This window comes from Tyto alba, unplaced genomic scaffold (genome assembly GCF_018691265.1).
Source record: "Tyto alba isolate M040663 unplaced genomic scaffold, T.alba_DEE_v4.0 Super-Scaffold_20000042, whole genome shotgun sequence".
NCBI classification, from domain to species: Eukaryota; Metazoa; Chordata; class Aves; order Strigiformes; family Tytonidae; genus Tyto; species Tyto alba.
This window is the reverse complement of record NW_024881293.1, coordinates 9,770,751-9,791,518: the sequence shown is the minus strand read 5'-3', so window position 1 is coordinate 9,791,518 and position 20,768 is coordinate 9,770,751. Positions and strand designations below refer to the sequence as shown.

The following is a 20,768-nucleotide window of genomic DNA, read 5'->3' as shown; positions in this document are numbered from 1 at the left end:
GCAGGGTCCTTCCTCCTGTCCCAGCCCTCTGGGCTGGTTGTTTAACATCTGATGGTGTAAAACAAAGCTGATGGGAAGTGCCAGGGCAGGGCGTCTCTGCTGCAGGGTTTGCAAACAAAGGTCTGTAAAGGAGCAGCAGTTCCTGGAGTTGGGGGCAGCAAGGTTCGGGAGCTTGTCTGCTGGGTTTTCTCTGGCCGGGCTGCAGTGTCCAGCAGCTGCCCCAGTTCCTGGCATTGCCTCGACAGCTCCTCCGTGCAGCCAGGAACGTGCCTGCTCCTTTCCCTTGAGATCTGATTTCGCCCCTTGGATGCATCTCTGGAAAAACCAGCTGGGCCACAATGCTGCAGTGTGTGGCTCCAAAGGGCAGGGCAGCCTGGTGTGCAGTGGGGAGCTCGGCTGCTCCTTCCTTGGGTGGATGGAGCTGGGGGCCTCTTCCCAGCCATGCCCCCAGAGTGGGAGAAGGGCTGAGACCTCACCAAAGTCACGGCACACCAAGCCACCAGTAACCTGCAGTTGGAGGGAGCTCCCAAGCTGTGTCTGGACACATTGAGGGGCTGTGAGCTGCAGCCAGCCCCTGCCCTGTGTGTGTTCCCCAGCCCCTCTCTGGAAGGATGGGGGATGCTGTCAGGGAGCTGCCTGTGTGCCGGCTCCTCGGCCCCGTGGACAGCAGCAGAGCACTCAGGAAGGTGAAGCAGGTCCAGTTTCTGCTGCAAAGTCTGCAATCCCTCCCACCTTGGCTAGCTCTGGTCATGGCTGAACACTGTGGTGTGCCACCAGCGTTGCTCCAGCTCGGGGCCAGACCCCGCTGCCGGTGAGGGGGCTGCTGCATCCCCCGGGGCCGAGCACCAGGAGGGGCTGGGCTGGCTGCGCTGCTGGCAGAGCGGGGCTGGTACTGCTCTTGGGAGCTGAGAGTGGGGGACCAGGGTCTAGTAGTGGGGTAAAAAGTGCCCCACACCAGCTTGTGTGCCTCACTTTCCCCATTCAAGGCCTCAGGTTGTATCAAGCCCTGTGGGTCAGAGATGGTAAGAGCTCCGTGCATCCTGCTTGGTGGATCCGAAGCAGCTCCTCTCGCATTCAGGGTGAGTTGTGGCCCTGGGCATTGTGCCGGCTTGTGACTGGGGTGTCCAAATCCCCTTTGCACTGGGTGACTCAGGAGTTAGGGATCCAGTCCTGGTTGTGCCGATGCAGATTCAGCCACAAGCTGAAGCCAAGCAGCGTTGGCCTGCGAGGCATGGCTGGGACCTACTCTCTGAGAGCCGTCCTGTTCCCCAGCGTCAGCAGCTCCACTCACCAAGTGCTCAGCCAAGACGCCTCCTTTCCAAAATAAGCTGCTTCTGGCAGCGCTCAGCCACGCTCTGGCTTCCAGCCCCACTCCAGAGGGGGCCCTGGGCTGCCTCCCCCAACCTGTGCCTCCTGGCTGGCTCCTGCTTTGCCACGCAGCATCTTCCTTCCCCTCTCCCTGGCACCTGGGACTCCTCCTGCTAGTTCAAGGGCCTACGTCTGGGTTCATTTGCCCTGGCCCCATCTCCAAGTTGCCTCCTGCTCTTGGCTTCTTTCCCCAGCGGACTGGGGCAAGAGGCAGGCGAAGGGGCTGAGCTTCCTGGTGCCCGCAACACGCTTCCAGGAGCGGGTAGAGGCCTTGCCAGGAAGGATGTTACTCATCCCCTAAACATCCCATTCCCTGGCCGGCAGCCACGGGAGGAGGCTGCCACCAGATGAGCCTGCAGCTGGGGGCGCTTGAGGTGCCCCCTGCTCAGGGACTGCCCTGGGGAGGGGGACCGATGCCCACGGGTGCAGCAGGTTGCACCTTCAGGTGGGCATGCTTGCAGCTCCCTGCCTGCGAGGAAGCGATGCAGAGGAAGACTGCCGCGCCGTGTGGGCCTCTTCTCCTCAGCATGGTGAGGGCAAAGCTGGGGTGTCCAGGCGGGGACCCCCAGGCTGTGGCCCCTGGAGGCAGCAGTGCTGCCTAGCATGGCCCTCGGGGGCTGTGGGGGACAGAGCGGTTGTGGGTGAGGGGCAGACCGCGCCCCTGGCATCAGCCCGTGAGCTCCCTGGGGAGCAGGGACCGTCCCCTCCGCTGCCGGGCGGCGAGTGCCCCGTCCCGCTGCCGGAGCCGGCTCGGCGGCGGGCAGCACCGGGGCTCACCGGCGGCAGAGGGCAGCAAGAGCCCGGCGGAGCCGCCCCGGCCCTCCCGCCGCCGGTGCCCGCGGAGTCCGCCCCTCCACCGGGACCCCGGCTGGGGTGGCCCGGGGCTGTTAAGCCCATGGGGGGGTACGGCCGGAGGAGCCCCCTGCCCCCGGCAGCACCGCAGGGCCGCCGCGCCCGCCCCGGACCTTGCGCGGGGCCCGGGTGCTCCCTCCAGCCTCTCCTCCTCCTCCTCCTTCTTCTCCTCCTCTGATCCCATGAGTGCCGCCTCCCCCCACACCCTTTAATCGACGATTCCTATGAAATGTGGCCGATGCCAAAGACTTTGATCTCACTGAATAGGGGAAGGAGGAGGCTAGAGAAGAAATCAAATAGCAAGAGAAGGAGGAAGGGAGGAGGGGAAAGCCCTCCCATGGGAGGCTGGTAAATGATGCCTCTTTCTCATCAGAGCATCCAGGCAAGAGCCTGTCCCAAGCCCGTGCCCCGTCCCACTGCAGCGTGCAGGGTCACCCTGCTCCGGTCCCTGGCACAGGGGCTGGGGCTGGCTGGGGACGCCCCTCGGCAGAGCAAGGGGCTGGGGCAGCAGGCACCGCCAGGAGCCCTCCCCGCCACATAACCCCGGCCCCACTAGAGCTGCTCTGGCATGGAGGAGCTGGCAGCCAAGCCTGGGGAAGCAGCCAGAGGGTATGAGCAGCAGTTTGTTTTCTGCCGCTTGCCAGGAGCCGCGCAGAGATGCGGCGCTGCCAGGGATGTGCTCTCCGGAAGCGTGGGGCTGCTGAGTGCCAGCCCTGCTGCGGGACGGCTGGCCTTTCCCCACCGGTCCTGGCTCTTGCTCAGGGAAAGGCCTGGCCTGAGCGATGGCAGATGAAGTGGGTATTCCTGGGGTCCTTTCCTTTCTCATTCCTACCATGGTGTGCCCACCAAACCAGAGCTGCCCTGTGAGGCCGCTGGAGGCTGCAGGTCCCTTTCCGTTCTGGCAGGGATCACCCTGCTGCCAGCGTGTCTCTGCCTCTTGGAGCTGCTGCGTGAGAGCTGGCTGCTGGACAAGCAATGGCCCAGACGGCACGAGCAGGTCAGGCCCTGCCAAGCCTGTGCCTCTCCTCTGCCCGCTCTGCCCAGGATGGCCGGTGCGGGCAGCCGGCGGTGATGGATGGTGCTGCCAGAGCCCTGGCACCTGGGCCCGGCTGGGATAGAGGGGCTGCTGCCTGGCTGGGAGCGGGCGAGGACAAGAGACATGACAGCGGCAGCGGCAGGGCAGAGGGATCTGCCAGCAGCTTCGCTGCCTTCCTTAGCAGTGCTGCATCAGCGTTGCCCAGCTCTTCTGCCATTGCGCTGGGGAGCAGCACAGCTGGGGGGGGGGCAATTCCCCCTGTGACAGCCCAGTGCCGTCTCACATACATCATCCCCCCAGCACGCAGGAGCACGAGCCTGTCCCCAGTCCCATGGCATGGCTGAGTGCTCCCCGAGCCCAGCGCAGTGTGCAGGGTCTGCTGTGGCCAGGGGAGAGGGACTCGAGGGGGCTGCACCAGGCCGTGAAGGCACCAGGGTCCTGCCGGGCCCCCTCTCTGGGGTTTCTGTTCTCCTCTGCTCCTTTGGCCTCTCCCAGCCAGCCAGCCTCTCACACCCATCTCAGCTCCCTCAGCCCCATGGGGTGATGCTGGGAAGCAGCAGGGCAGCAGGGCAGGGAGCAGCAGGACAGAGAGGATGGTGTTTCCAGGCTGGGGAGGGGGCTTGGAGTGGAGATGGTGTGTCAGTCCAGCTCTCAACTGCTTTTTTTTGTTGTTATTTTAATATTTTTCCCTTTTACACTCTTGCTGCCTTAACATGACCTTGGCCAAATTATTTCCCCTCCCTTTGAGATTTATGGTTCTCTTCCAGAAATGATCTGTTCCATCTACAAAAATAGACATTGCGCTGTTATTACATTTTAAAATATAATAAGGGCTGGGAGACTGTTCTCCTGCTGCTCTGTCTCCCCAGTCCCAGCACCCCCCCTCCACAGAGCACAAACCCCACAGGTCTCTGGGAGACCAGAGCGGGTGCAACGAGACTGGGGGCATCCTCAGCCCTCTCCATCTTCAGAGAGGGTGTCTCCCTCTCTGGTTCTCCTCAGCAGAGCTGGGTAGTGGGAGATCACCCATCTAAGACCACAGCTGCTCTCAGAAAATGCTGGGACTGCTGGGACACAGATGGGGCAAAATAGGCTGGGACTGGAGGTGGTCCCTGGCTCTGTAAAGCCAAGCAGGACCTGGTTCATGGCTGGAAAACCCTGCTCAGAGCCCGAGGGGACTGCACAGCCCATCAGTCTGGGTCTCTTGAGCCCTCCAGGCACGTGCAGGGTGGCCTTTGCGCAGTCATGCTCTATTTCAGTGGTTTTGTTGAGGTTATTATTATTATTGTTCTTTTCTACCAGGGCCTGGAGGCGAGTGGTGACTCCCGAGGACGGGCTTTTGTTCCCCTGCTGTGTACCCCACCAGTGCAGAACTGGCGTGAGCAGCTGCACACACTGGTGTGATGGTGATGGGAGCAGAGGCAAAGGCAAGTTCAAACCCACCTTCCCAGCCTCATCTCGGCCGGCGGGGGACTGGGATCACAGGGTGTCCTGAAGATGCAAAATGGCTGCAAAATAAACCAAATATGAAAAGCAGATCAAGCTTGGACATTTGGGTTGTTGCTTTTCCTTCCCATCAGCCTATTTCTTTCCTAACTTGTGCAGGCATGTGTTTATGTGTGTGACTGTGTCTCTGTGTATACATTTTGGGATAATTCACTTTCTGTTGTATTTTTCCCCTCCTGTTGTAAATGCAGAACCATGTGCTGTCCCCACTCTAGGCAATCTGCAGATGTGAGCCCTTAAAAGCAGTCACCCATGGGCGCAGGAAGACTCTGCAGATGCCATGATCAGGTAATTTAAGGGGTGCATTTAACAGCAAACTTTAACTCTGCAGGATGTCCAGAGTTGATGTCTCTCTGGATAAACACCATCTGGGTGAAGGAAAAGGGGCTGGGGAAGTGTCTGGGTTTGCTTTGCTTTCTGCTCAGAGGAGTCACTTTGATCATCCTGGAAAGCCTGTGTCTGTGCGCTCTGATGTGAGGACGGGTCTGTCCCATGGGCTGATGGCATCGCTGCCTTCCCGAATGGTGACAGGACGGAGAGGATGGAGCTGTGGTGGGGAGGAAGGGGGCTGGGCCTGTTGGTGGATTAAGGTTAAACAGGAGGAGAAGCTGACCCCTCACAGCTGCTGCTCTTCAAATGTTTTATTTCCTGCTCTGTGTAAGCCCGGATTGACCTGCAGGCAGCAGAAAATGTCGAACAACAAACGATCTCCCTGAAAGGAGAAAAATGGCAGAAAACCCACGGGAAAAAAAAACAGTGGGCTGTATGGACCCCAGCCTACTGACTGGAAGCACAGCGGGGCTCTGGGGAGGAGGGTGGGCAGCACTGGGTGGGGGCAGTGGGGCTGGTGTAGGGCAAGTGGGCTGGTAATGTGGGGGTCCCTGTCCCCAGCTCATGCTTGAGGTTTCCCAAGGGCAACGGCCTCCCGGGGAAAGCTGCCTTGTGCGGCGGGTGGTGGCAGGGAGGGGGTCTGGGGTGCTGGAAACCCACATCTGGGCCAGCTGGATGCCAGACCCCTTTGCTGGCGGGCAGGGGCGGGATGCAGGGGGGGTCCCGAACAGGGGGGATCTGGGGACTGGGGGAGAGGGATGCTGCCGCTCCCCGCCATCACACGGCGCAGGGAATTCTCGGTGAGCCGAAGCCTGCAGCCCCAGGGGAGGATTTCGGGTTTCGTTTATTTTCTTTTCTTGATTAAAAAAAAAAAAAAAAAGAAAGGGGATGGGGGGTGGTGGGCGTCGACGACTTCTTGTGTTTCGTGTTTATTAGGAAAAATCCCCCGGACCCCGCGCTGCCGGGGCGGGCGGGGGCGGTGCGGCGCAGGGCCCGAGGTCGGTGCAAACCCGAGGGCGCCGTTTCGCGGGCGGAGCTGCGGTGCCGGGGGTGCCCGTGCCGCGGGGGGGGACGGGCCGTGCCCCACTGGGGGGGTCCCGGGGCCGCCCCCGCTCCCCCCGGCGCCTCCCTCCCCCCCCCACCCCCCCGCCCGCCCGGCGCCGCACGGGTTAACCGCCGCTCCCCACCCGCACCGCCTCCTCTTCGGCTTCCCAGATTGACACCTTCCACGGCGGCCTGCCCGGCTGACCAATGGGAAGGCGGCCTGGCGCGCCCCACGTGGGGGCGGGCCGCTCCCGCGGCACTCCCATTGGCTGGCGGCCGGGGCGATCGCCCGCACGGGCCAGGCCCCACGTGGAGCTGGCGCTGGCGCTCGTTCATTGATCGCGCGCTCCGCAGCGCGGCTGCCGCGGCGGGCGGGGCGGGGCGGGGCGGGGGCGTGACCGGGGCGGGGGCGTGGGCGTGGCCGGCCCGGCCCGGCGCGGTGCGGTGCGGAGCGGTGCGGCCCAGCCCGGCCCGGTGCGGCTCGGTTCGGTCCGGTTCAGCCCGGCCCGGCCCGCCTCGCCTGCGGGGCGCACGCCCGGGGCCGGGGCCAGGGCCAGCAGCGCGGTGAGTCCTGCCCCGCGCCGGTTCGGGCTCCGCCGCGCCGGGACCGCTCCACGACTCCCGCCGGGGGGGTCCGGCCCCGCTCGGGGCTGCGGCGGCGGCCGGTCCGGTCCCTCCTCGCGGCCGTTACCTGCTGCGGGCGACGGCGGGGCCATTGTCTGTGCGGCGCGGGGGGGCGCGGGCCTGGGCCGTGCCCGCGGCGGGGCCGGGGGCGGTGGAGCCGGAGCTGGGGGCGGGGAGCCGGTGGGGGGGGGGGGTCCCGCGGCGGGCGTGGGGAGCCCCGGGGGGATGCAGAGCGGCTCGGCCGTGCGGAGGTCCCGAGCTGCGGGCGGGGCCGGGGCCCCGGAGCTCAGCCCGGCGGCGTGAGCGGGCAGTGCGGGCGCTCACTCCCCATCTCTCCCAGGGTCTGATCCGGAGCTGGGAAGCGTCCCCAGGCCCCCGTCCTGAGCCTGCAGCGGGGCCCGGAGCGGCGAGAGGGATCCTGAGTCTGGCCGGTGCCAAAGATGTTCCCGCAGAATCGGCCTCCGGTGAGACCGTGGCTCGGCCTCGTCCCCTCTGGGCTATGGGCAAGCACGTGCTGGCCTGGCCTTTGCCACGGGCCTGTGCCCCAAACCGAGCTCCTCGCCCCGCGGGGTGCAGGAGGGGTCGGCCTTGGCCTGGGGAGTTGTGCCCACCGTGTGTGACGCGCTTAGGAGTGGTGTTGTGGCTCTTCCCAAACTGATGCTGAGCCTCAACGCAGCAGGGTTTCGGTTTTGTGACATGCTGGAAGCTGAATTGCAATCGGGGCAGGATGGTGGGACTGGTGATGAGCTGGTGGGAAGCTCTGCCATGTGGCACGGGGGTGAGGGCAGACCCCCAGGGCTGGGTGAGGGGGACAGGGTGGGTTTTAGGCTCTGCCTGCGCAGGCTGCATACTCTGTGCCACCCATGGTTGTTAATCCTCCCCTTCTGGCTCAGTGACTGAACCGATGCTGAAAAGGTGGAGGATGATTGCCCTTGGTGCCTAGCTGGGGCCAGTTTCCTCAGCAGTAACTCTTTCTACTGCCTCCTCCACATGCTGTTCTCCCAGATGTGCCCGTAGCCTCTTCCCCGGGTGCAGGAAATTCCCGGGGACCCGCAAGCCACGCTGGGCCAGCAGCAGTGACCCTGGGCATCCCCTCCTCTGCCCAGGCCCATCTCCAGGCACCCTCTGCTGCCTCGGGAGCTGCTGTCGCTGCCAGTGCCATCCCCAGCACCCCCCAGTCCCTCAAGCTGACTTACCCAGAGACCTTGGACCGCATCAAGGAGGAATTCCAGTTCCTGCAGAACCAATACCACAGGTGAGAAGATGCCAGAGCTCACATGCCAGCAAGGCACTGGGCACTTAGCTGGTGCTGGCAAGAGGCGGGCTACCCCTCGGCACTGGGCATCAGTGCAGGCTGGTGGGAAGCACCGTCCCATGCTGGTGCGGGCACTGGTCCATCTGGAGGACAGCTGTGCCAAGCCACCACCTTGGTAGCTTGAAATGACACTATGTGAAGGGGAAACTCGCCCTCCTCCTGCCAAAAGCCCCAGGATGAGGCTGCTGGCTTCCAGGGCCTGGCTTCTGGGCTGAGCTGGAGCCGTCACTTAGCAGACCTGGAGTCCCTCTGATCCCCCCCGATACTGGCCAGGATCACTTCCCCTTCCCCACACCATGCTGGGGCAGAGCAAGGTTTGAAATGTAGCTCGGCTTTGCAGCTCACTCCATTTGGGAAGCAGATGCTGGGGAGGGGGTTAAAACTCTGTGCAGATTGCTCCCTGATGCCTGGATCCCTTTTGCTGTCTCTCTCCTCTTTATCAGCCCCTTCCTGCCCTCTTTCAGGTGGTTTTCTTGGCTTGTGCTGGGAGACAGGATTGAATCTGAGAGCAGGAGGCTGAAGCACGTGGTGCACTGGGAGGGCTTGTGCTCTGTCCAGCCTGGGAAATCTTGTCTGGGGGGGAACCAGGGGGTCTCTCCCTCTCCCTTCCTCCCTCCCTCTCCCCTTTATTTTTTACAGCTTGAAGTTAGAATGTGAAAAGCTGGCAACAGAAAAGACGGAAATCCAGCGTCATTATGTCATGGTTAGTGAGCTCCACCTGAAAGGAGGAGGGTGGTGGGGGGTTGTCTCCTCTGAACCATCAAAGGACAGGCAACCCTGGGTTGCTTGGGCTTCCCTTTGCATTTGGGTTGTGTGGCCAGGCCCTGAGATCTGGTTCCTGTGACTGTTACTGTCTCTTTTTTCCCCAAAAATGAGCTGTGGTGTTTGAGCAGGGCTTGCTGCCGCAGCTCCCGCACAGGTTGCCTCCTCCTTTCCCGCGGGCAGCGAGTGGGAGCCTTGGGAGGACCGTGTCTGTTCTGTGGCCGTGTGTCGGAGAGACCTCTGCTCCTGGGAGTGGAGCTGGGGACCGTGTTCTCCTCCTGGTCTGGGCACAGCGTGGGCATTTGTGGCTGGGCTGACCCCACACTCCCAACACCGGAGAGGACTTTCTGGTTGTAAGTCCCCCTGGGCATCCCAGCTGTACTGATGCTGCCTTCTCTCCCTCGCAGTACTATGAGATGTCCTACGGCCTGAACATCGAGATGCACAAACAGGTGAGTCTGGGTGGGATGGGAGCATTGTCCCGGCTCCCCTGTCCCTGCTCCCCATCCCCACCTTGCCATCTGAGCCCTTTGGGGTCGTCCCTTCCCATGGGAGGCGTGGGAAGTCACTCCCTGCCGTAGCCCAGGGACGGCTGTGCTTGTGGGGGAGGTGCTCCCTTCTCTGTGCTTCAGGAGCTCTGCGCTGCTCCGCATTACAGCCTTGGCCTGCCTCCTCAGTTCCCTGCACACACTTGTGTGCTCCAGCGTGAGCTGCTGCTTGCTTGCGGGGTTCCGGGTGCGCATTCCTGGGCGGGTCGCGTTGTGCTCGAGAGAGGCGGTGGAGGACTGGTGCTTGCATGGCTGCTCACACTGGTTGTGAGCGGCTCTTGGGGACTGTCATGGAGGAGACTGGCTCCCGCGGGGCAAGGGGTGCTGCAGCCTGATGGCAATGGCAGGGTGATGGACAGGGTGACGAGCTCTGGCTCGCTGCCTTTGCAACTGTCCGGTACCTGCGGGCCCTGGGGGCAGCTCACCGGGGGCCAGGGCTGAGGAGCATCCTGAAGTGGGGAGGAGGGGGATGTGGTGTGGGTGTGGGGTGGGCTTGCGGAGGGCTCGGGGCTGCACATCCCCCCTTGCTGCCTCCCCATTCTTCCCTCCCTCCTTCCCTCCTGCTGCGCCGCTCTGGGTCACCAGCTGCTCTGAGACAGAAGGTTTCTTCTCATCTATTTTTAAAGAGGCTGCGGAGGAGCCTGGCGAGGCGTGCTGCAGCCACGGCCTCCTTCCTTCCCACCCTGCGCCCCGCAGCCGCCTCCGCCAACTGTTGCGTGGGAGCTGGCTGGGGCGGGGGGTGCTTGCCCCCGGCCCGGGGCAGGCTGGCGGCCGCTCTCGCTGGCTTCAGGCCCGCCGAGGGGGTGTTTCTGCCATGCTCGTTGTTCCCCGTGGTGTGCCCTGCCCCGCACTGCCATCCCCACCGCACAAAGCCAGCTGAGAAGGTGTGAAGCTGCTTTTGCGAGGGGCGATGCTGAGGGTCCTCCCGACCCGGAGGGCTGTGTGCTCCTCTCATCTGGCTGCCGGTTCTCCCCGAGCCCTTGCAGGCTTGTGTTTTCTGCCAGTCCCAGGTGCCGCTGGCTGCCTGCCACCGAGCTGTCTGCACTTTTAACAAGGGCCCGTAAGTCTGCTCTGACAGCCAGCGGCCATTGTGTGAAAAACGGGAACTGCCTGCGCGGGAGCCGCGGGTTATCACCGCTGCAGGGAGATTGGGTTGCTGTCTCTCCTCCCCTTCCCCTAAATCTGCTGCTGCTCATGGGCACGGACAGGGCTCTCAGCTGCCCTGGGACCCCTGGGAAGCGCTTGCCCCGTTGCTGCTGGCGAAGGCAGGGTAGTGCCATGGTGCCTCCGTCCTCGCTGCACCCAGCCCAGCATCCCCCAGTGCTCCCCAGTCACCTGGCTCCCACAGTGCTGGCGTTGTCAGCACCGGCACTGGCAAGGCAAGGGCCCAGGCATGGCACGGTCTTGCTCTGGGTTGGTTTGGGGCGAAATGGGGCTTGGGGGCTGGCTGTGGTGCTGCAGCTCTTCAAGCAGCCATAGGCTCGGCAGGGGAGGCTCAAGACAGGAACGAGCAGGAGACGTTAATTTTTTATTGTTGTTTTGTTTTTGGCATGGAAAGGGCCTGTAGCTTTTTATAAAACCACCTCCCCGAATCTGCTTGGCCTTGGACTTGCTCACCGCGAGCCAGAGGGGAGGTGACGGTGCTGGTGGCTGGGGGGGCTGCAAACAGCATGATCATTTTTCATGCTGAGAGCGTTAAAGTGCCAGTAAATTGCACATTAACGAGTGCGAGTGAATTGGAGGCAGCTCTCCCCAAGGAGCTGCTGCCCATCAGTGCATTAGGGAAGAGAATCCATCACTGCTGGCCCCGGGAGACAGCTAAATCCTTCCCAGAACTGCCGGCTGCCAAATCTCCTTGCTCCCCTCCCCTTCTTTCTTTTCTTTCTCTTTTTTCCTTCCTCAGAAGGGGAAGCGAGGGCGGGTGTTGGATTGTTTCTGTTCTCCGTGGGTCTGGCAAAAACGTGTCGGTGGCTGCTCTGGAGGGTGGCAGGGGGTGTCCCTGGGTCTGTGTCCTCACACCGGCCGGGCAGCACTGTGGCCCCAGGCCTGGCACTGCGGTGCCTGCACCAGCCGGGCACAGAACATGTGCCCGAGGTCCTGCCGGGGAGATGGGGGGCTCAGCTATTCCCTGGCTGCTGGGGCCCTTCAGCCTTTGGTCTCCTCTTGGGGCTGATAAGAGGGTCTGGGTACCTTCAGCTCCACGTTGGCTCCATAACGCTTTCATCCTCCCCACCGGAGTGGGCAGGGAGCTCCTTGGAGGTCGGGACAGCACCTTACCCAGACCCCCTGTGCCCTGGGCATCCCTCGCCTGTCCAGGAGCAGAGCCTGCCTGGGTTTGGGGAGAGCTGCTGATCTCTGCCCCCTCTCTGCTGCTGAGGTGGGGTGGGGTCCCCCGCTCTGCACAATGGGGAGCAGCACGGGCATTTCCGCTGCTCTCTCGGCTGTGCTTGGGTCAGGGGCCTGACCCCCACAGCCCCTGGGGGTTCTCCCCAGGGATTTTCTGTGGGGCTGGGGATGGCTTAATGTCTGCGGTGTCCCCTAGCCCGGGATGTGCAGTGTGGGGCCGGCCTTGCCCTGGCTGTGGGCTGTGATGGGAGCGCGGCACGGCACGCTGCCGCTCTCCCTCCCCGTGCTGCTCCCGCGCTCTGCATTCCTGATTGCCTGTGGCATTCAAGTGTTGCAGAAAAACAGCAGCTGTAAGGAGAGCACCTCTCCAGGGCTTCCTGCGGGCTGGGAGAGCAGCAATTAGCGGTCGTGGTGCCGGCGGGAGGCTGCGCGGGGAGCGGAGGGGAGCCTGCTGGGGCCCTGACCCGTGGGGCTGGGGGCTTGCTTGGGGATGGCCTTTGGTGGCATGGGCCACGGGGCTCCATGTCCCTGGCAGGGAGGAGGGGGGAGCCATCCCGGGCCTCTTAGGGTGGTGAATGAGGATGGTTTTGGAGCGGTTGGAGTTAGGAAGGAGAACCTTTCCTGGTCCCCTGTGGGCTGTTTCTGCTCCTTGGTGCTGAGCAGCAGTGCTTGGGGCCAAGTGCCAGCACCCCGTGGCTGCTTGGGTGTCGATGGGGAGGGGATGTCTGCCTGCCGGGGGAGGCACCCTTGGCGGGTGGGGTCTCCTGCAGTGTCAGGGGCTGCTCGGCATGGGGGAAGCTCTGGCCCTTGTCCTGATGGGCCCTGCCTCTCTCCTGCTGCCAGACGGAGATTGCAAAGCGGCTCAACGTGATCTGCGCCCAGCTCATCCCGTTCCTGTCTCAGGAGGTGAGTGAGCCCTCGAGCCCCGACCAGGCGTGCAGGGCTCCTTCGGGGCGCGAGGAGTGTCCCTGCTCAGGGATACGGGCCAGGCTGGGTGGGCTGGCTTTCCCCCATTCCCTGGAGAAACGAGCCCGCCGCAGCCCTCCTCGCTGCAGGGCATCGCCCGGTGCCGACAACGCTCCTCTCCCTGCAGCACCAGCAGCAAGTGGTCCAGGCCGTGGAGCGTGCGAAGCAGGTGACTATGACCGACCTGAACGCGGCGATCGGGGTACGTCAACCCTCTGCCCACCCCTTCCTGCCACCCCTGGCCTGGGGTGCTGGGCTCCCGCAGGCCATGGTGCCTCCCGTGCTCCCACCGTCCCCTGGGCAGGGGACCCGTCCTGCCCGGAGCACACGGGGGTCAGCTGCAGCCCCTTGCCCCTAGTGCCTTCTCCCACCCGTGGTTCAGTCAGGGGGAGGAGGGGGCAAGCCAGGTTGGTCTGGGGGGCTGCCAGCAGCGCTCAGGGTGGAGGAGATGCTGCTGCTGTGGTGTCAAAGCAGGGTGTGGGGGTGATGGCTGATGCATGTCACTGCCCTGATGCCCTGTGGCCTGGGTGGATGTGGGAGGGTCACCACCATCTCCACACCTCAGTTATTCCCTGGAGACTGCAGTGGTTTGAATATGGGTAGGGTCCCCTGTCCATACGGAATGTGGGTCGGGTTCCTCATCCGTCCCAGTAGCTGCTGTTGCTGGGTGGGAGGAGGTGGCAGGAGGGATGTGGTAGCCCCCACAGCTTGTCTGGGGGCACCCTGGGAGCATGTCCTGCCCCTCTTCGCCCAGCTCCCCATCTCCTGGATGACCCAGGGCTACCGGTGAGGAGGAGCAGCCTCTTCCCCCACTGCTCAGCAGCTGTCCTGACGTAGCCCTTTGGCTCTGCTCTCTCCTCCGGCTCCTTTGCAGCACCAGCTCCAGACCCAGCACCTCTCACACCACGCTCCCCCCATCCCGCTGACCCCCCACCCCTCTGGAATGCAGCCCACGGGCCTCGCTGGCATCAGCAGTGCCTCGGGGCTGCTGGCGCTCTCAGGGGCTCTGGGGGCCCAGGCCCAGCTCCTCGCCAAAGATGACCGAGGTGTCCACGACACCGAGCCCAGGGGTGAGCATGGGGGACAGGAGCGGGACTGTGGGGTGCTGGGCCCAGGTGTGAGCCTCCTGGCAGCAGGAAAACCTGGGAAGGGAAAGGGGGCTGGGGCTGCCTCTGCTCCCTGTGCTCTTCCCGGGCACTTCCCCAGGGTGGGGGCCAGGGCTGGGTTGGGGGCTGCTTGTCTGTGCCTCGGGGCTCCCGGCTGGGCTGGTGGAGTGGGAGGCTTGGTGGCCCTGAGGGGTTGGGGGGTGGGGGGGGGGGCGGGGAGGAAGGGATGTCCCTCACTGAGCAGTGTGTCCTGGGAGGGCAGTGGGGTGGCCTGGGGAAGGGATCACCTGTGGTGGGGGCCCAGGACCAACCTGCTGCTGTAGTGCTGGCCCGGCCCTGCCACGAGCACCCTGGCACCCGCGGGAGGAGCGGGCGGCTTTTGCGGGGGGCTCTCGGCCGCGGCACAGCGTGTCCCTCCTTCCCTCCTCCTCCTCCTCCTGCTGCGCCTCCACGCTGCCATGGCGACAGAGCGAGACCCCGGCCCAGTAAGTGCCTTTTTCTTCTCTTGCACCATTTCCCTCTGGCTGCGCAGGCTCCGGCCAGGACCCCGGGAGCAGGTGGCAGCACAGGGGACGGGTCCTGCTCCCTGGCCGAGGCCCCACTGCCCCCACAGCCATGTGGGTGGGTGCTCTCCCGTGGGGACCCCTTCCCCATGCCACGTGGGCAAACCATGCTGTCCCCCTCCTCGCTCCTTTGGCAGGAGCCGAAGCCTGAGCTGGCTGAGCACCCCGCATTGGTGCTGCCCGTGCTGGGAGCCGGGCATGGGGCTCACGGCCCCTAATGCTGTGTCCCCCCACCACAGAGCTCCCTGGTGCTGCCCAATGGGGAGCGGGCACGAGCCATCTCCGAGTACCTAAGCAGCAGCAAGAAGAGGAAGGTGGAGGAGAAGGACTTCGTTACCGACTATGTGAGCCCGGGGCTGGGGGGCTTGGGGCATCCATGTCCCCTCTCGCGGAGCGACGAGCAGAACTGCCCATGCTGCTGGGCACTTCCCGGGTGGGAGCGAGGGCAGCCTCAGCCCCTTTGGCTCCAACTGTCCTCTGTGTTTCAGGGCAGCGACGCGGACAAAAGCGAAGACAACTTGGTGGTGGATGAGGTCAGTGTGCTGGAGTGCCAGGTGCTGGGAAGGGGCTGGGTTTGGTGTGCACTGCTCATCCCTTTCCCTGAGTGGGGGGCTAACAGGCTGTTACAGGTGGAGATGGGCAGCATGGGGAGGTGGCAGTGGGACCCCCAGGTCATGCTCACCAACCATTGCTAGTGGCAGCGATGAGCCCCAGGATCCAGGCTCCCAGCCTGGTCCTTGCTCAAGCCACCAGCTCGTCATGGCCTGGGACATCCCTGGGTTCCTACCTGCTCTGCTGCCTGCTGATTTCCCTCCCCTCCTGCCCCCAGGACCCATCTTCCCCGCACAGTGTCCACTCCTACTCATCCCGGGAGAATGGGGTGGAGAAGGTCCCACTGGGGAGGAAGGAGGCTGTGCCGCTCAGCCCGACCTCCATGGCATCCTCAAGCAGCACGTCCCCGTCTCGGAGCAAGGATGTGCCCACGGTACGTGCACGGTGTGGGGCAGCCGGGGCATTTCGCTCAGGGTTTCTGCTCGCGTCCCCCCTGCCTGGGCTTGGCTGGCAGAGCTGCCAGACGTGGGTCCATCTGCCTCCAAGCCCGTGGGGCGGAGGCAACACTGGGGGGACAGGGAGGGTCCTGTTCCATCAGATCCCCTCTCATGTTCCATCCCACAGACCTTGGCGCTGGCCGGGCTGTTGTCAGGAGTGAGGAACAGGGACCAGCTCACAGGGGGGGACCCAAGGAGACCCCCCAGCAGGGTAGTAGTGCGGCTGGCAGATCTCCCCGCTCTGTTCCTGGCAGGTGGAGAAGGCAGGGACGCCCAGCCTGAAGTCCAGCACCCCGACCTCCCAGGGCGATGCCGTGGCTCCGGGCTCCAGCAGCACCCAGCAGTTTCGCCCCACTGCAGCCAAGGCCCCCGTGGACCCTCTGGGTGAGCTTGGCTCTGCCGGGGCCCGGGCGGGCGGCTCCGAGCACTGGTCCCACTGGCCCACACGAGGACGGACCCGGGGCCCCATCCCTTCATGTTGCCTCTCCTCCGGCAGCCCTGGGCCTGAGGAACCCCCTGGGAGTGCAGAGCCCCTACTCAGCTGCCTTTGGCATGGCCCACCCCGCGGTGAACGGGGACATGGCCGGGACAGGCGCCTACGCCAGCCTCCACCTCATGTCCCCGCAGCTCAACGGGGCCGCAGCCACCGTGGGAGCTGGCAGCTACGGGCGCTCTCCCCTGGTACGTGAGCCTCTTCCCTGTGGGGCCATGGGGCCGTGGGGCACGAGCTGCTCTCACCCACTGTCTCCTCCAGGTGGGCTATGACCCGCACCCCCACATGCGCGTCCCAGGGCTGGCGGCCAGTATGCAAGTGGGGACTTCAGGGAAACCGTAAGTGGGGCCATGCTGGGTTGGGGGCTGCACCAGGGGCAGGGGATGAGGTGTCCTGCAGAGCTTCAGCTGGACAGGGGGGCCAGGGCCGGTGGGATGGGGAGCGTGGCGTGGGGCGATGCCCGTTCCTGGGCAGTGACAGGCTGTCCTGTGCCCAGCCTGGCGTCACTGGGCACCGCTCCGTGCGTTGCTCCGGCTCCAAACCGCGCTGACGGTGTCGGACATGCTGGCTCTGATGTGGCACTGGCCGCTCTCCGTTCAGGATCCTCGGCTGGTTCTCACTGCTCTGCTCCCTTCCAGCGCCTACTCCTTCCACGTCAGCGCCGACGGGCAGATGCAGCCGGTGCCTTTCCCACCCGACGCCCTCATCGGCTCCGGCATCCCCCGCCATGCCCGGCAACTCCACACCCTGACCCACGGAGAGGTGGTCTGTGCTGTCACCATCAGCAACTCCACGCGACACGTCTACACCGGGGGCAAGGGCTGTGTGAAGGTGTGGGACGTGGGGCAGCCAGGCACCAAGACGGCCGTGGCTCAGCTGGACTGCTTGGTAAGAAGGGGTGCACCACCACCCTGGCACGGCTTGTTTCCCTGCACTGTGCCACCGTGCTGTGGTGAAGGGGGGCCTGGGGTCCCATCTGGGGAGCTCAAAGGTGCAGGAGGCATCTGAAAGAGATGATGTGCATCAGGGAAAGCCTCCGTGTGTGTTTCTAAGCAGGGGTGGTGTAGGGCTGCTGGGGAGGGATGGTGGCTCCATGCGGGCAGTGTGCTCACTTGCACTGTCCCCTCCTGAGCATCCCAAGGTGCTGGGAGGCTTTTACACCACCTGCCTTGGCACTGCTTTGTCTGACAGCACCTGTCCTAAGACAAGCCTTTGCTGTTGTCAACCCCCCTTGGCCAGACACTTTGTACAGGCCAGAATTGCATGGGTTGAAGCATCACTCGGATTCAGCTCTGTCCTCCTTTCTGCTTTTGCTTGTGTGAGTCTGGCTGGAGGGAGAACTCCTATTTCTTTTAAAAATAAATGAAATGGACTGTCAGACCACAGCAACTCACCAGAGCCAAGCCAGAGGCACAGCTATCACCTGAACGTATTTTTAACCTGTGTTCTTTGAGGTTTATTTTAAACGGGCTGCTGGAATTGGAGTCCCTGTGCCTGCTTTGAACAGCCCAAAGCCAAGACCTTTCCTCGACTTGCTGGCCTCGGGGCCTGGGCAGCCTGACAAATATTATTCTTGGACAGTGCTGACCTTGAAGATACAGATGCATAAACAAGGAAATGACTGAATCATGATAATTTCAAGCTGCATCAGAAATTTGGAAGCAAGGGAAAATGGTGTTTTAGTGCTCGGAGCCATGGGCTGTTTCAGCCTTGGAGCTGCCTCCCCAGCTGCCCCTTGTCTCCTCCAGGACCGGCTGGGTCTGTCAGGCAGCTGCTGGCAGGGATGCTGTGTGGTGAGGATGTCCCTGAGGCTGTTCATAGTGCAGTGACAAACTGAGGGGGGCTCCTGTGGGGGCCGGCCGGGGCGACTGCTCTGGACATGGGATGGGGTGGGCTGCACAGCTGCCCCTGCCCCAGCCCTGCTGTCCCGGGAGGGTGGCTGGAGTCTGCCCTGCTGCTGCTGTTCCTGCCCTTGGGATGGGTGCAGAAGGGCTGCAGAGGAAGGGGCTAACGGGGTCCTCACTCCTGCACCCCAGAACCGTGACAACTACATCCGCTCCTGCAAGCTGCTGCCTGACGGCCGGAGCCTGATCGTGGGGGGGGAGGCCAGCACCCTCTCCATCTGGGACCTGGCGGCCCCCACGCCCCGCATCAAGGCCGAGCTCACCTCCTCTGCCCCCGCCTGCTACGCCCTGGCCATCAGCCCCGACGCCAAAGTCTGCTTCTCCTGCTGCAGCGACGGCAACATCGTGGTGTGGGATCTGCAGAACCAGACCCTGGTGAGGTGAGCCCGGGGCATAGGGGTGTGGGCAGGGCCATGCAGGGTCCTCGGGCCAGGGACTGCTCAGTCTCCTCCGGGCCATCCCCACCCTTCCCTGCAGTCTAACCCTGGCCATGGGACAGTCCCAGTCCTTGCAGCGGGGATCTCCTGCTCGTCACTGCTGGGTGCTGCCCCGGCCTGCGCTCTGCACTGCAGGTGCTGATGGCCCTGACAGCCCTGACCTTGCCTTCTCTGGCCTCTTCTTTCCCAGGCAGTTTCAGGGCCACACCGATGGTGCCAGTTGCATTGACATCTCTAACGATGGCACCAAGCTGTGGACAGGGGGGCTGGACAACACAGTGCGGTGCTGGGACCTGCGGGAGGGCCGTCAGCTGCAGCAGCATGACTTCAGCTCCCAGGTAAAGGCTGGGACGCCCGGGAGCACCCCGGGGCCGACCGGGACCTGCCGTGCTGCTGCCTGACCCTGTCTCTCACCCCCTCAGATCTTCTCCCTGGGGTACTGCCCGACAGGAGAGTGGCTGGCAGTGGGCATGGAGAGCAGCAACGTGGAGATCCTGCACGTCACCAAGCCAGACAAGTACCAGCTGCACCTCCACGAGAGCTGTGTCCTCTCCCTCAAATTCGCCTCCTGCGGTAGGCATGCCTGTCCCAGCCCCCCGGCTCTGGAACCTCATGGATGCTGTGTCCTCTCCTGGGCCAGTGTCCCAGGGCTAATTGCACTAGGGGCAAGCACTGGCTCCAGTAGCCAGCCTGGTCCTGTGCAGATGCCAGTGGTATCCCTCAAACAAGGGGCATCTGTCCCTCCTGGAGCAACTCCCACAGCTGCACTCTCAGCTCCGTTGTCCTAGGACTCCCCTTTGTGTTCCTTAAACCAGCTCCTTGGCTAACAAGCGGCAGAGACATTGCCTTCTCATCCCCACCTGGGCAGCCTGGGAACGATTTGCTGCAGGAATCCAGCTGGGGGGCCTGGTTTGGTGACACAATGCTCCTCTTTGTCCCTTCTGTCCCTCCCACAGGGAAGTGGTTTGTGAGCACAGGGAAGGACAACCTGCTGAACGCCTGGCGGACGCCCTACGGAGCCAGCATCTTCCAGGTGTGGGGCGTGTGCAGCCTTTGGGGTCGGGGGAAGATGTTCCTCTGGGTGAGGTTGCCCAGAGACAGGACTGCACAGTAAATGTAAATGCTGTAAATAGATCTTAGCGATAACGAGCCCCATAAGTCAAGCATCTCCCTGCAGCCTCTCTGGGCACAGCTCGGGCCCCCAAGTCCCAAGGGGTGGGAGCGGGACCTTGCTCTGGGGCTGCTTCGTGCACTTACCCCCTGCCCTCCTCTCTCCAGTCGAAGGAAACCTCCTCTGTCCTCAGCTGCGATGTCTCCACGGATGACCAGTTCATTGTGACTGGCTCAGGGGATAAGAAAGCTACAGTTTACGAGGTCATTTACTGAGCGCGCGAGAGGTGCCAACTCTGGGGAAGGGCCCACATCCTGTGGACAGGCAGACATCCATGTGGATGGACGGACTCTACCTGCCCCGCTGCTGACTTCCCAAAGAACGTGCAGCCCGTGGCTGGGGCATCTGAGCCGGAGGAGAGCGGCAAGGAGTGGAGGTGGCCCGGGGACCACGGCCGGGTGTCATGCTGGGCTGGGACATGATGGCTGCTGCTCACAGTGAATTTCCTGGGGACTTTCTCCTTGGTTTAGTCTTTATTTGTTGGTTTGTTTCTAAATCTGGACTGGGGGAGTTGGGGAGGGAGGGGGGTCACGGTGTCTGGTGCTGTTAGGATTTTTTTGAAGTTTGTTTTTTTAACTTTTTGCTGTGGGTTGTTTTTGTTTTTGTTTTGTTAAGGCTCTGGGCTAGGTGGAGGAGAATGGGCTCTGTCCTCATCTCCCTCTGTGCCTCCTAGGGTGTATTTAATTAAAAAAATGAACAAAAAGGCACAGCTGTGGCTCAGTGCTCTGTGGCTGTGGGATGGAGCCATGTTGAGGAGCAGGGCAGTGGTGCCAGCCCCTTGGGCTGCTGCTCTTTGTGCCAGGCAGGGCTGTGGGGTCTGGCACCTGGACGCCTTGCCCGTGGCGAGTGACCTGGGGCTGGATGGGTGCCATCCCCGGGGCAGTGCTGGGGAGAGGCCGGCGCTGGAGGAAGCGGTTTTCGAAGGAAATGAGATGTGAGCAGTCAGCGCTGGCTTATCGGCCTGGCTTCCTGCCACAGCTGCCGCGGGGACCCAGGGCTGTGCCGAGAGCCCAGCGACCACGGTGAGGGCTGGCGGGGAAGCAGGGTGCCACTGGCTCATGCCCCTGGGCCCGGCCTCCAGGGCAGGAGCGGCTCCCCACGCCGGGAAAAGCCTCTTCAGCATTGCTGGCTAAGGGAGGATGGGGGGAGCCTCCCCTGGACCCCCCCTGCTCCACATCAGGGCACAGACATGGCCTGGGCTGAGCTGGCATTGCTGGGGGATGCGACCCTCGCTCCGTACCCCGGCGGGGGTGCAGGATGGGAGCAGCTCCTGCCCCCAACGCAGGGCTCTGCACCCCAGCTGCTCCCTGGGCACGCTGCAGGTGCCAGTGCAGGGGAGGGGGGCTGG

General features: G+C 63.6%; 1 protein-coding gene across 4 annotated transcripts; it reads left to right on the top strand.

The window, feature by feature from the left end:
• The first annotated feature begins 6,602 nt into the window (after window positions 1–6,602).
• On the top strand, window positions 6,603–20,127 carry LOC104367689 (transducin-like enhancer protein 1). 4 transcript variants are annotated; one of them, XM_042794797.1, is made up of 21 exons: window positions 6,603–6,700; window positions 7,101–7,224; window positions 7,867–8,015; window positions 8,715–8,778; window positions 9,245–9,289; window positions 12,575–12,637; window positions 12,825–12,866; window positions 13,572–13,767; window positions 14,272–14,288; window positions 14,606–14,710; window positions 14,855–14,899; window positions 15,196–15,351; window positions 15,670–15,799; window positions 15,912–16,096; window positions 16,170–16,246; window positions 16,547–16,796; window positions 17,945–18,192; window positions 18,440–18,587; window positions 18,672–18,822; window positions 19,206–19,282; window positions 19,528–20,127. In XM_042794797.1, the coding sequence occupies exons 2-21, from the start codon at window positions 7,201–7,203 to the stop codon at window positions 19,633–19,635; spliced, it is 2,280 nt and encodes a 759-aa protein (XP_042650731.1). In that variant the 5' UTR covers window positions 6,603–6,700; window positions 7,101–7,200; the 3' UTR covers window positions 19,636–20,127. The 4 variants fall into 4 exon arrangements, with proteins under 4 accessions (XP_042650731.1, XP_042650730.1, XP_042650733.1 ...); XM_042794796.1 differs by having other exon boundaries at window positions 12,825–12,899; XM_042794798.1 differs by lacking the exons at window positions 6,603–6,700; window positions 7,101–7,224 and having other exon boundaries at window positions 7,971–8,015; window positions 8,519–8,778; window positions 12,825–12,899.
• Window positions 20,128–20,768: the final 641 nt, after the last annotated feature.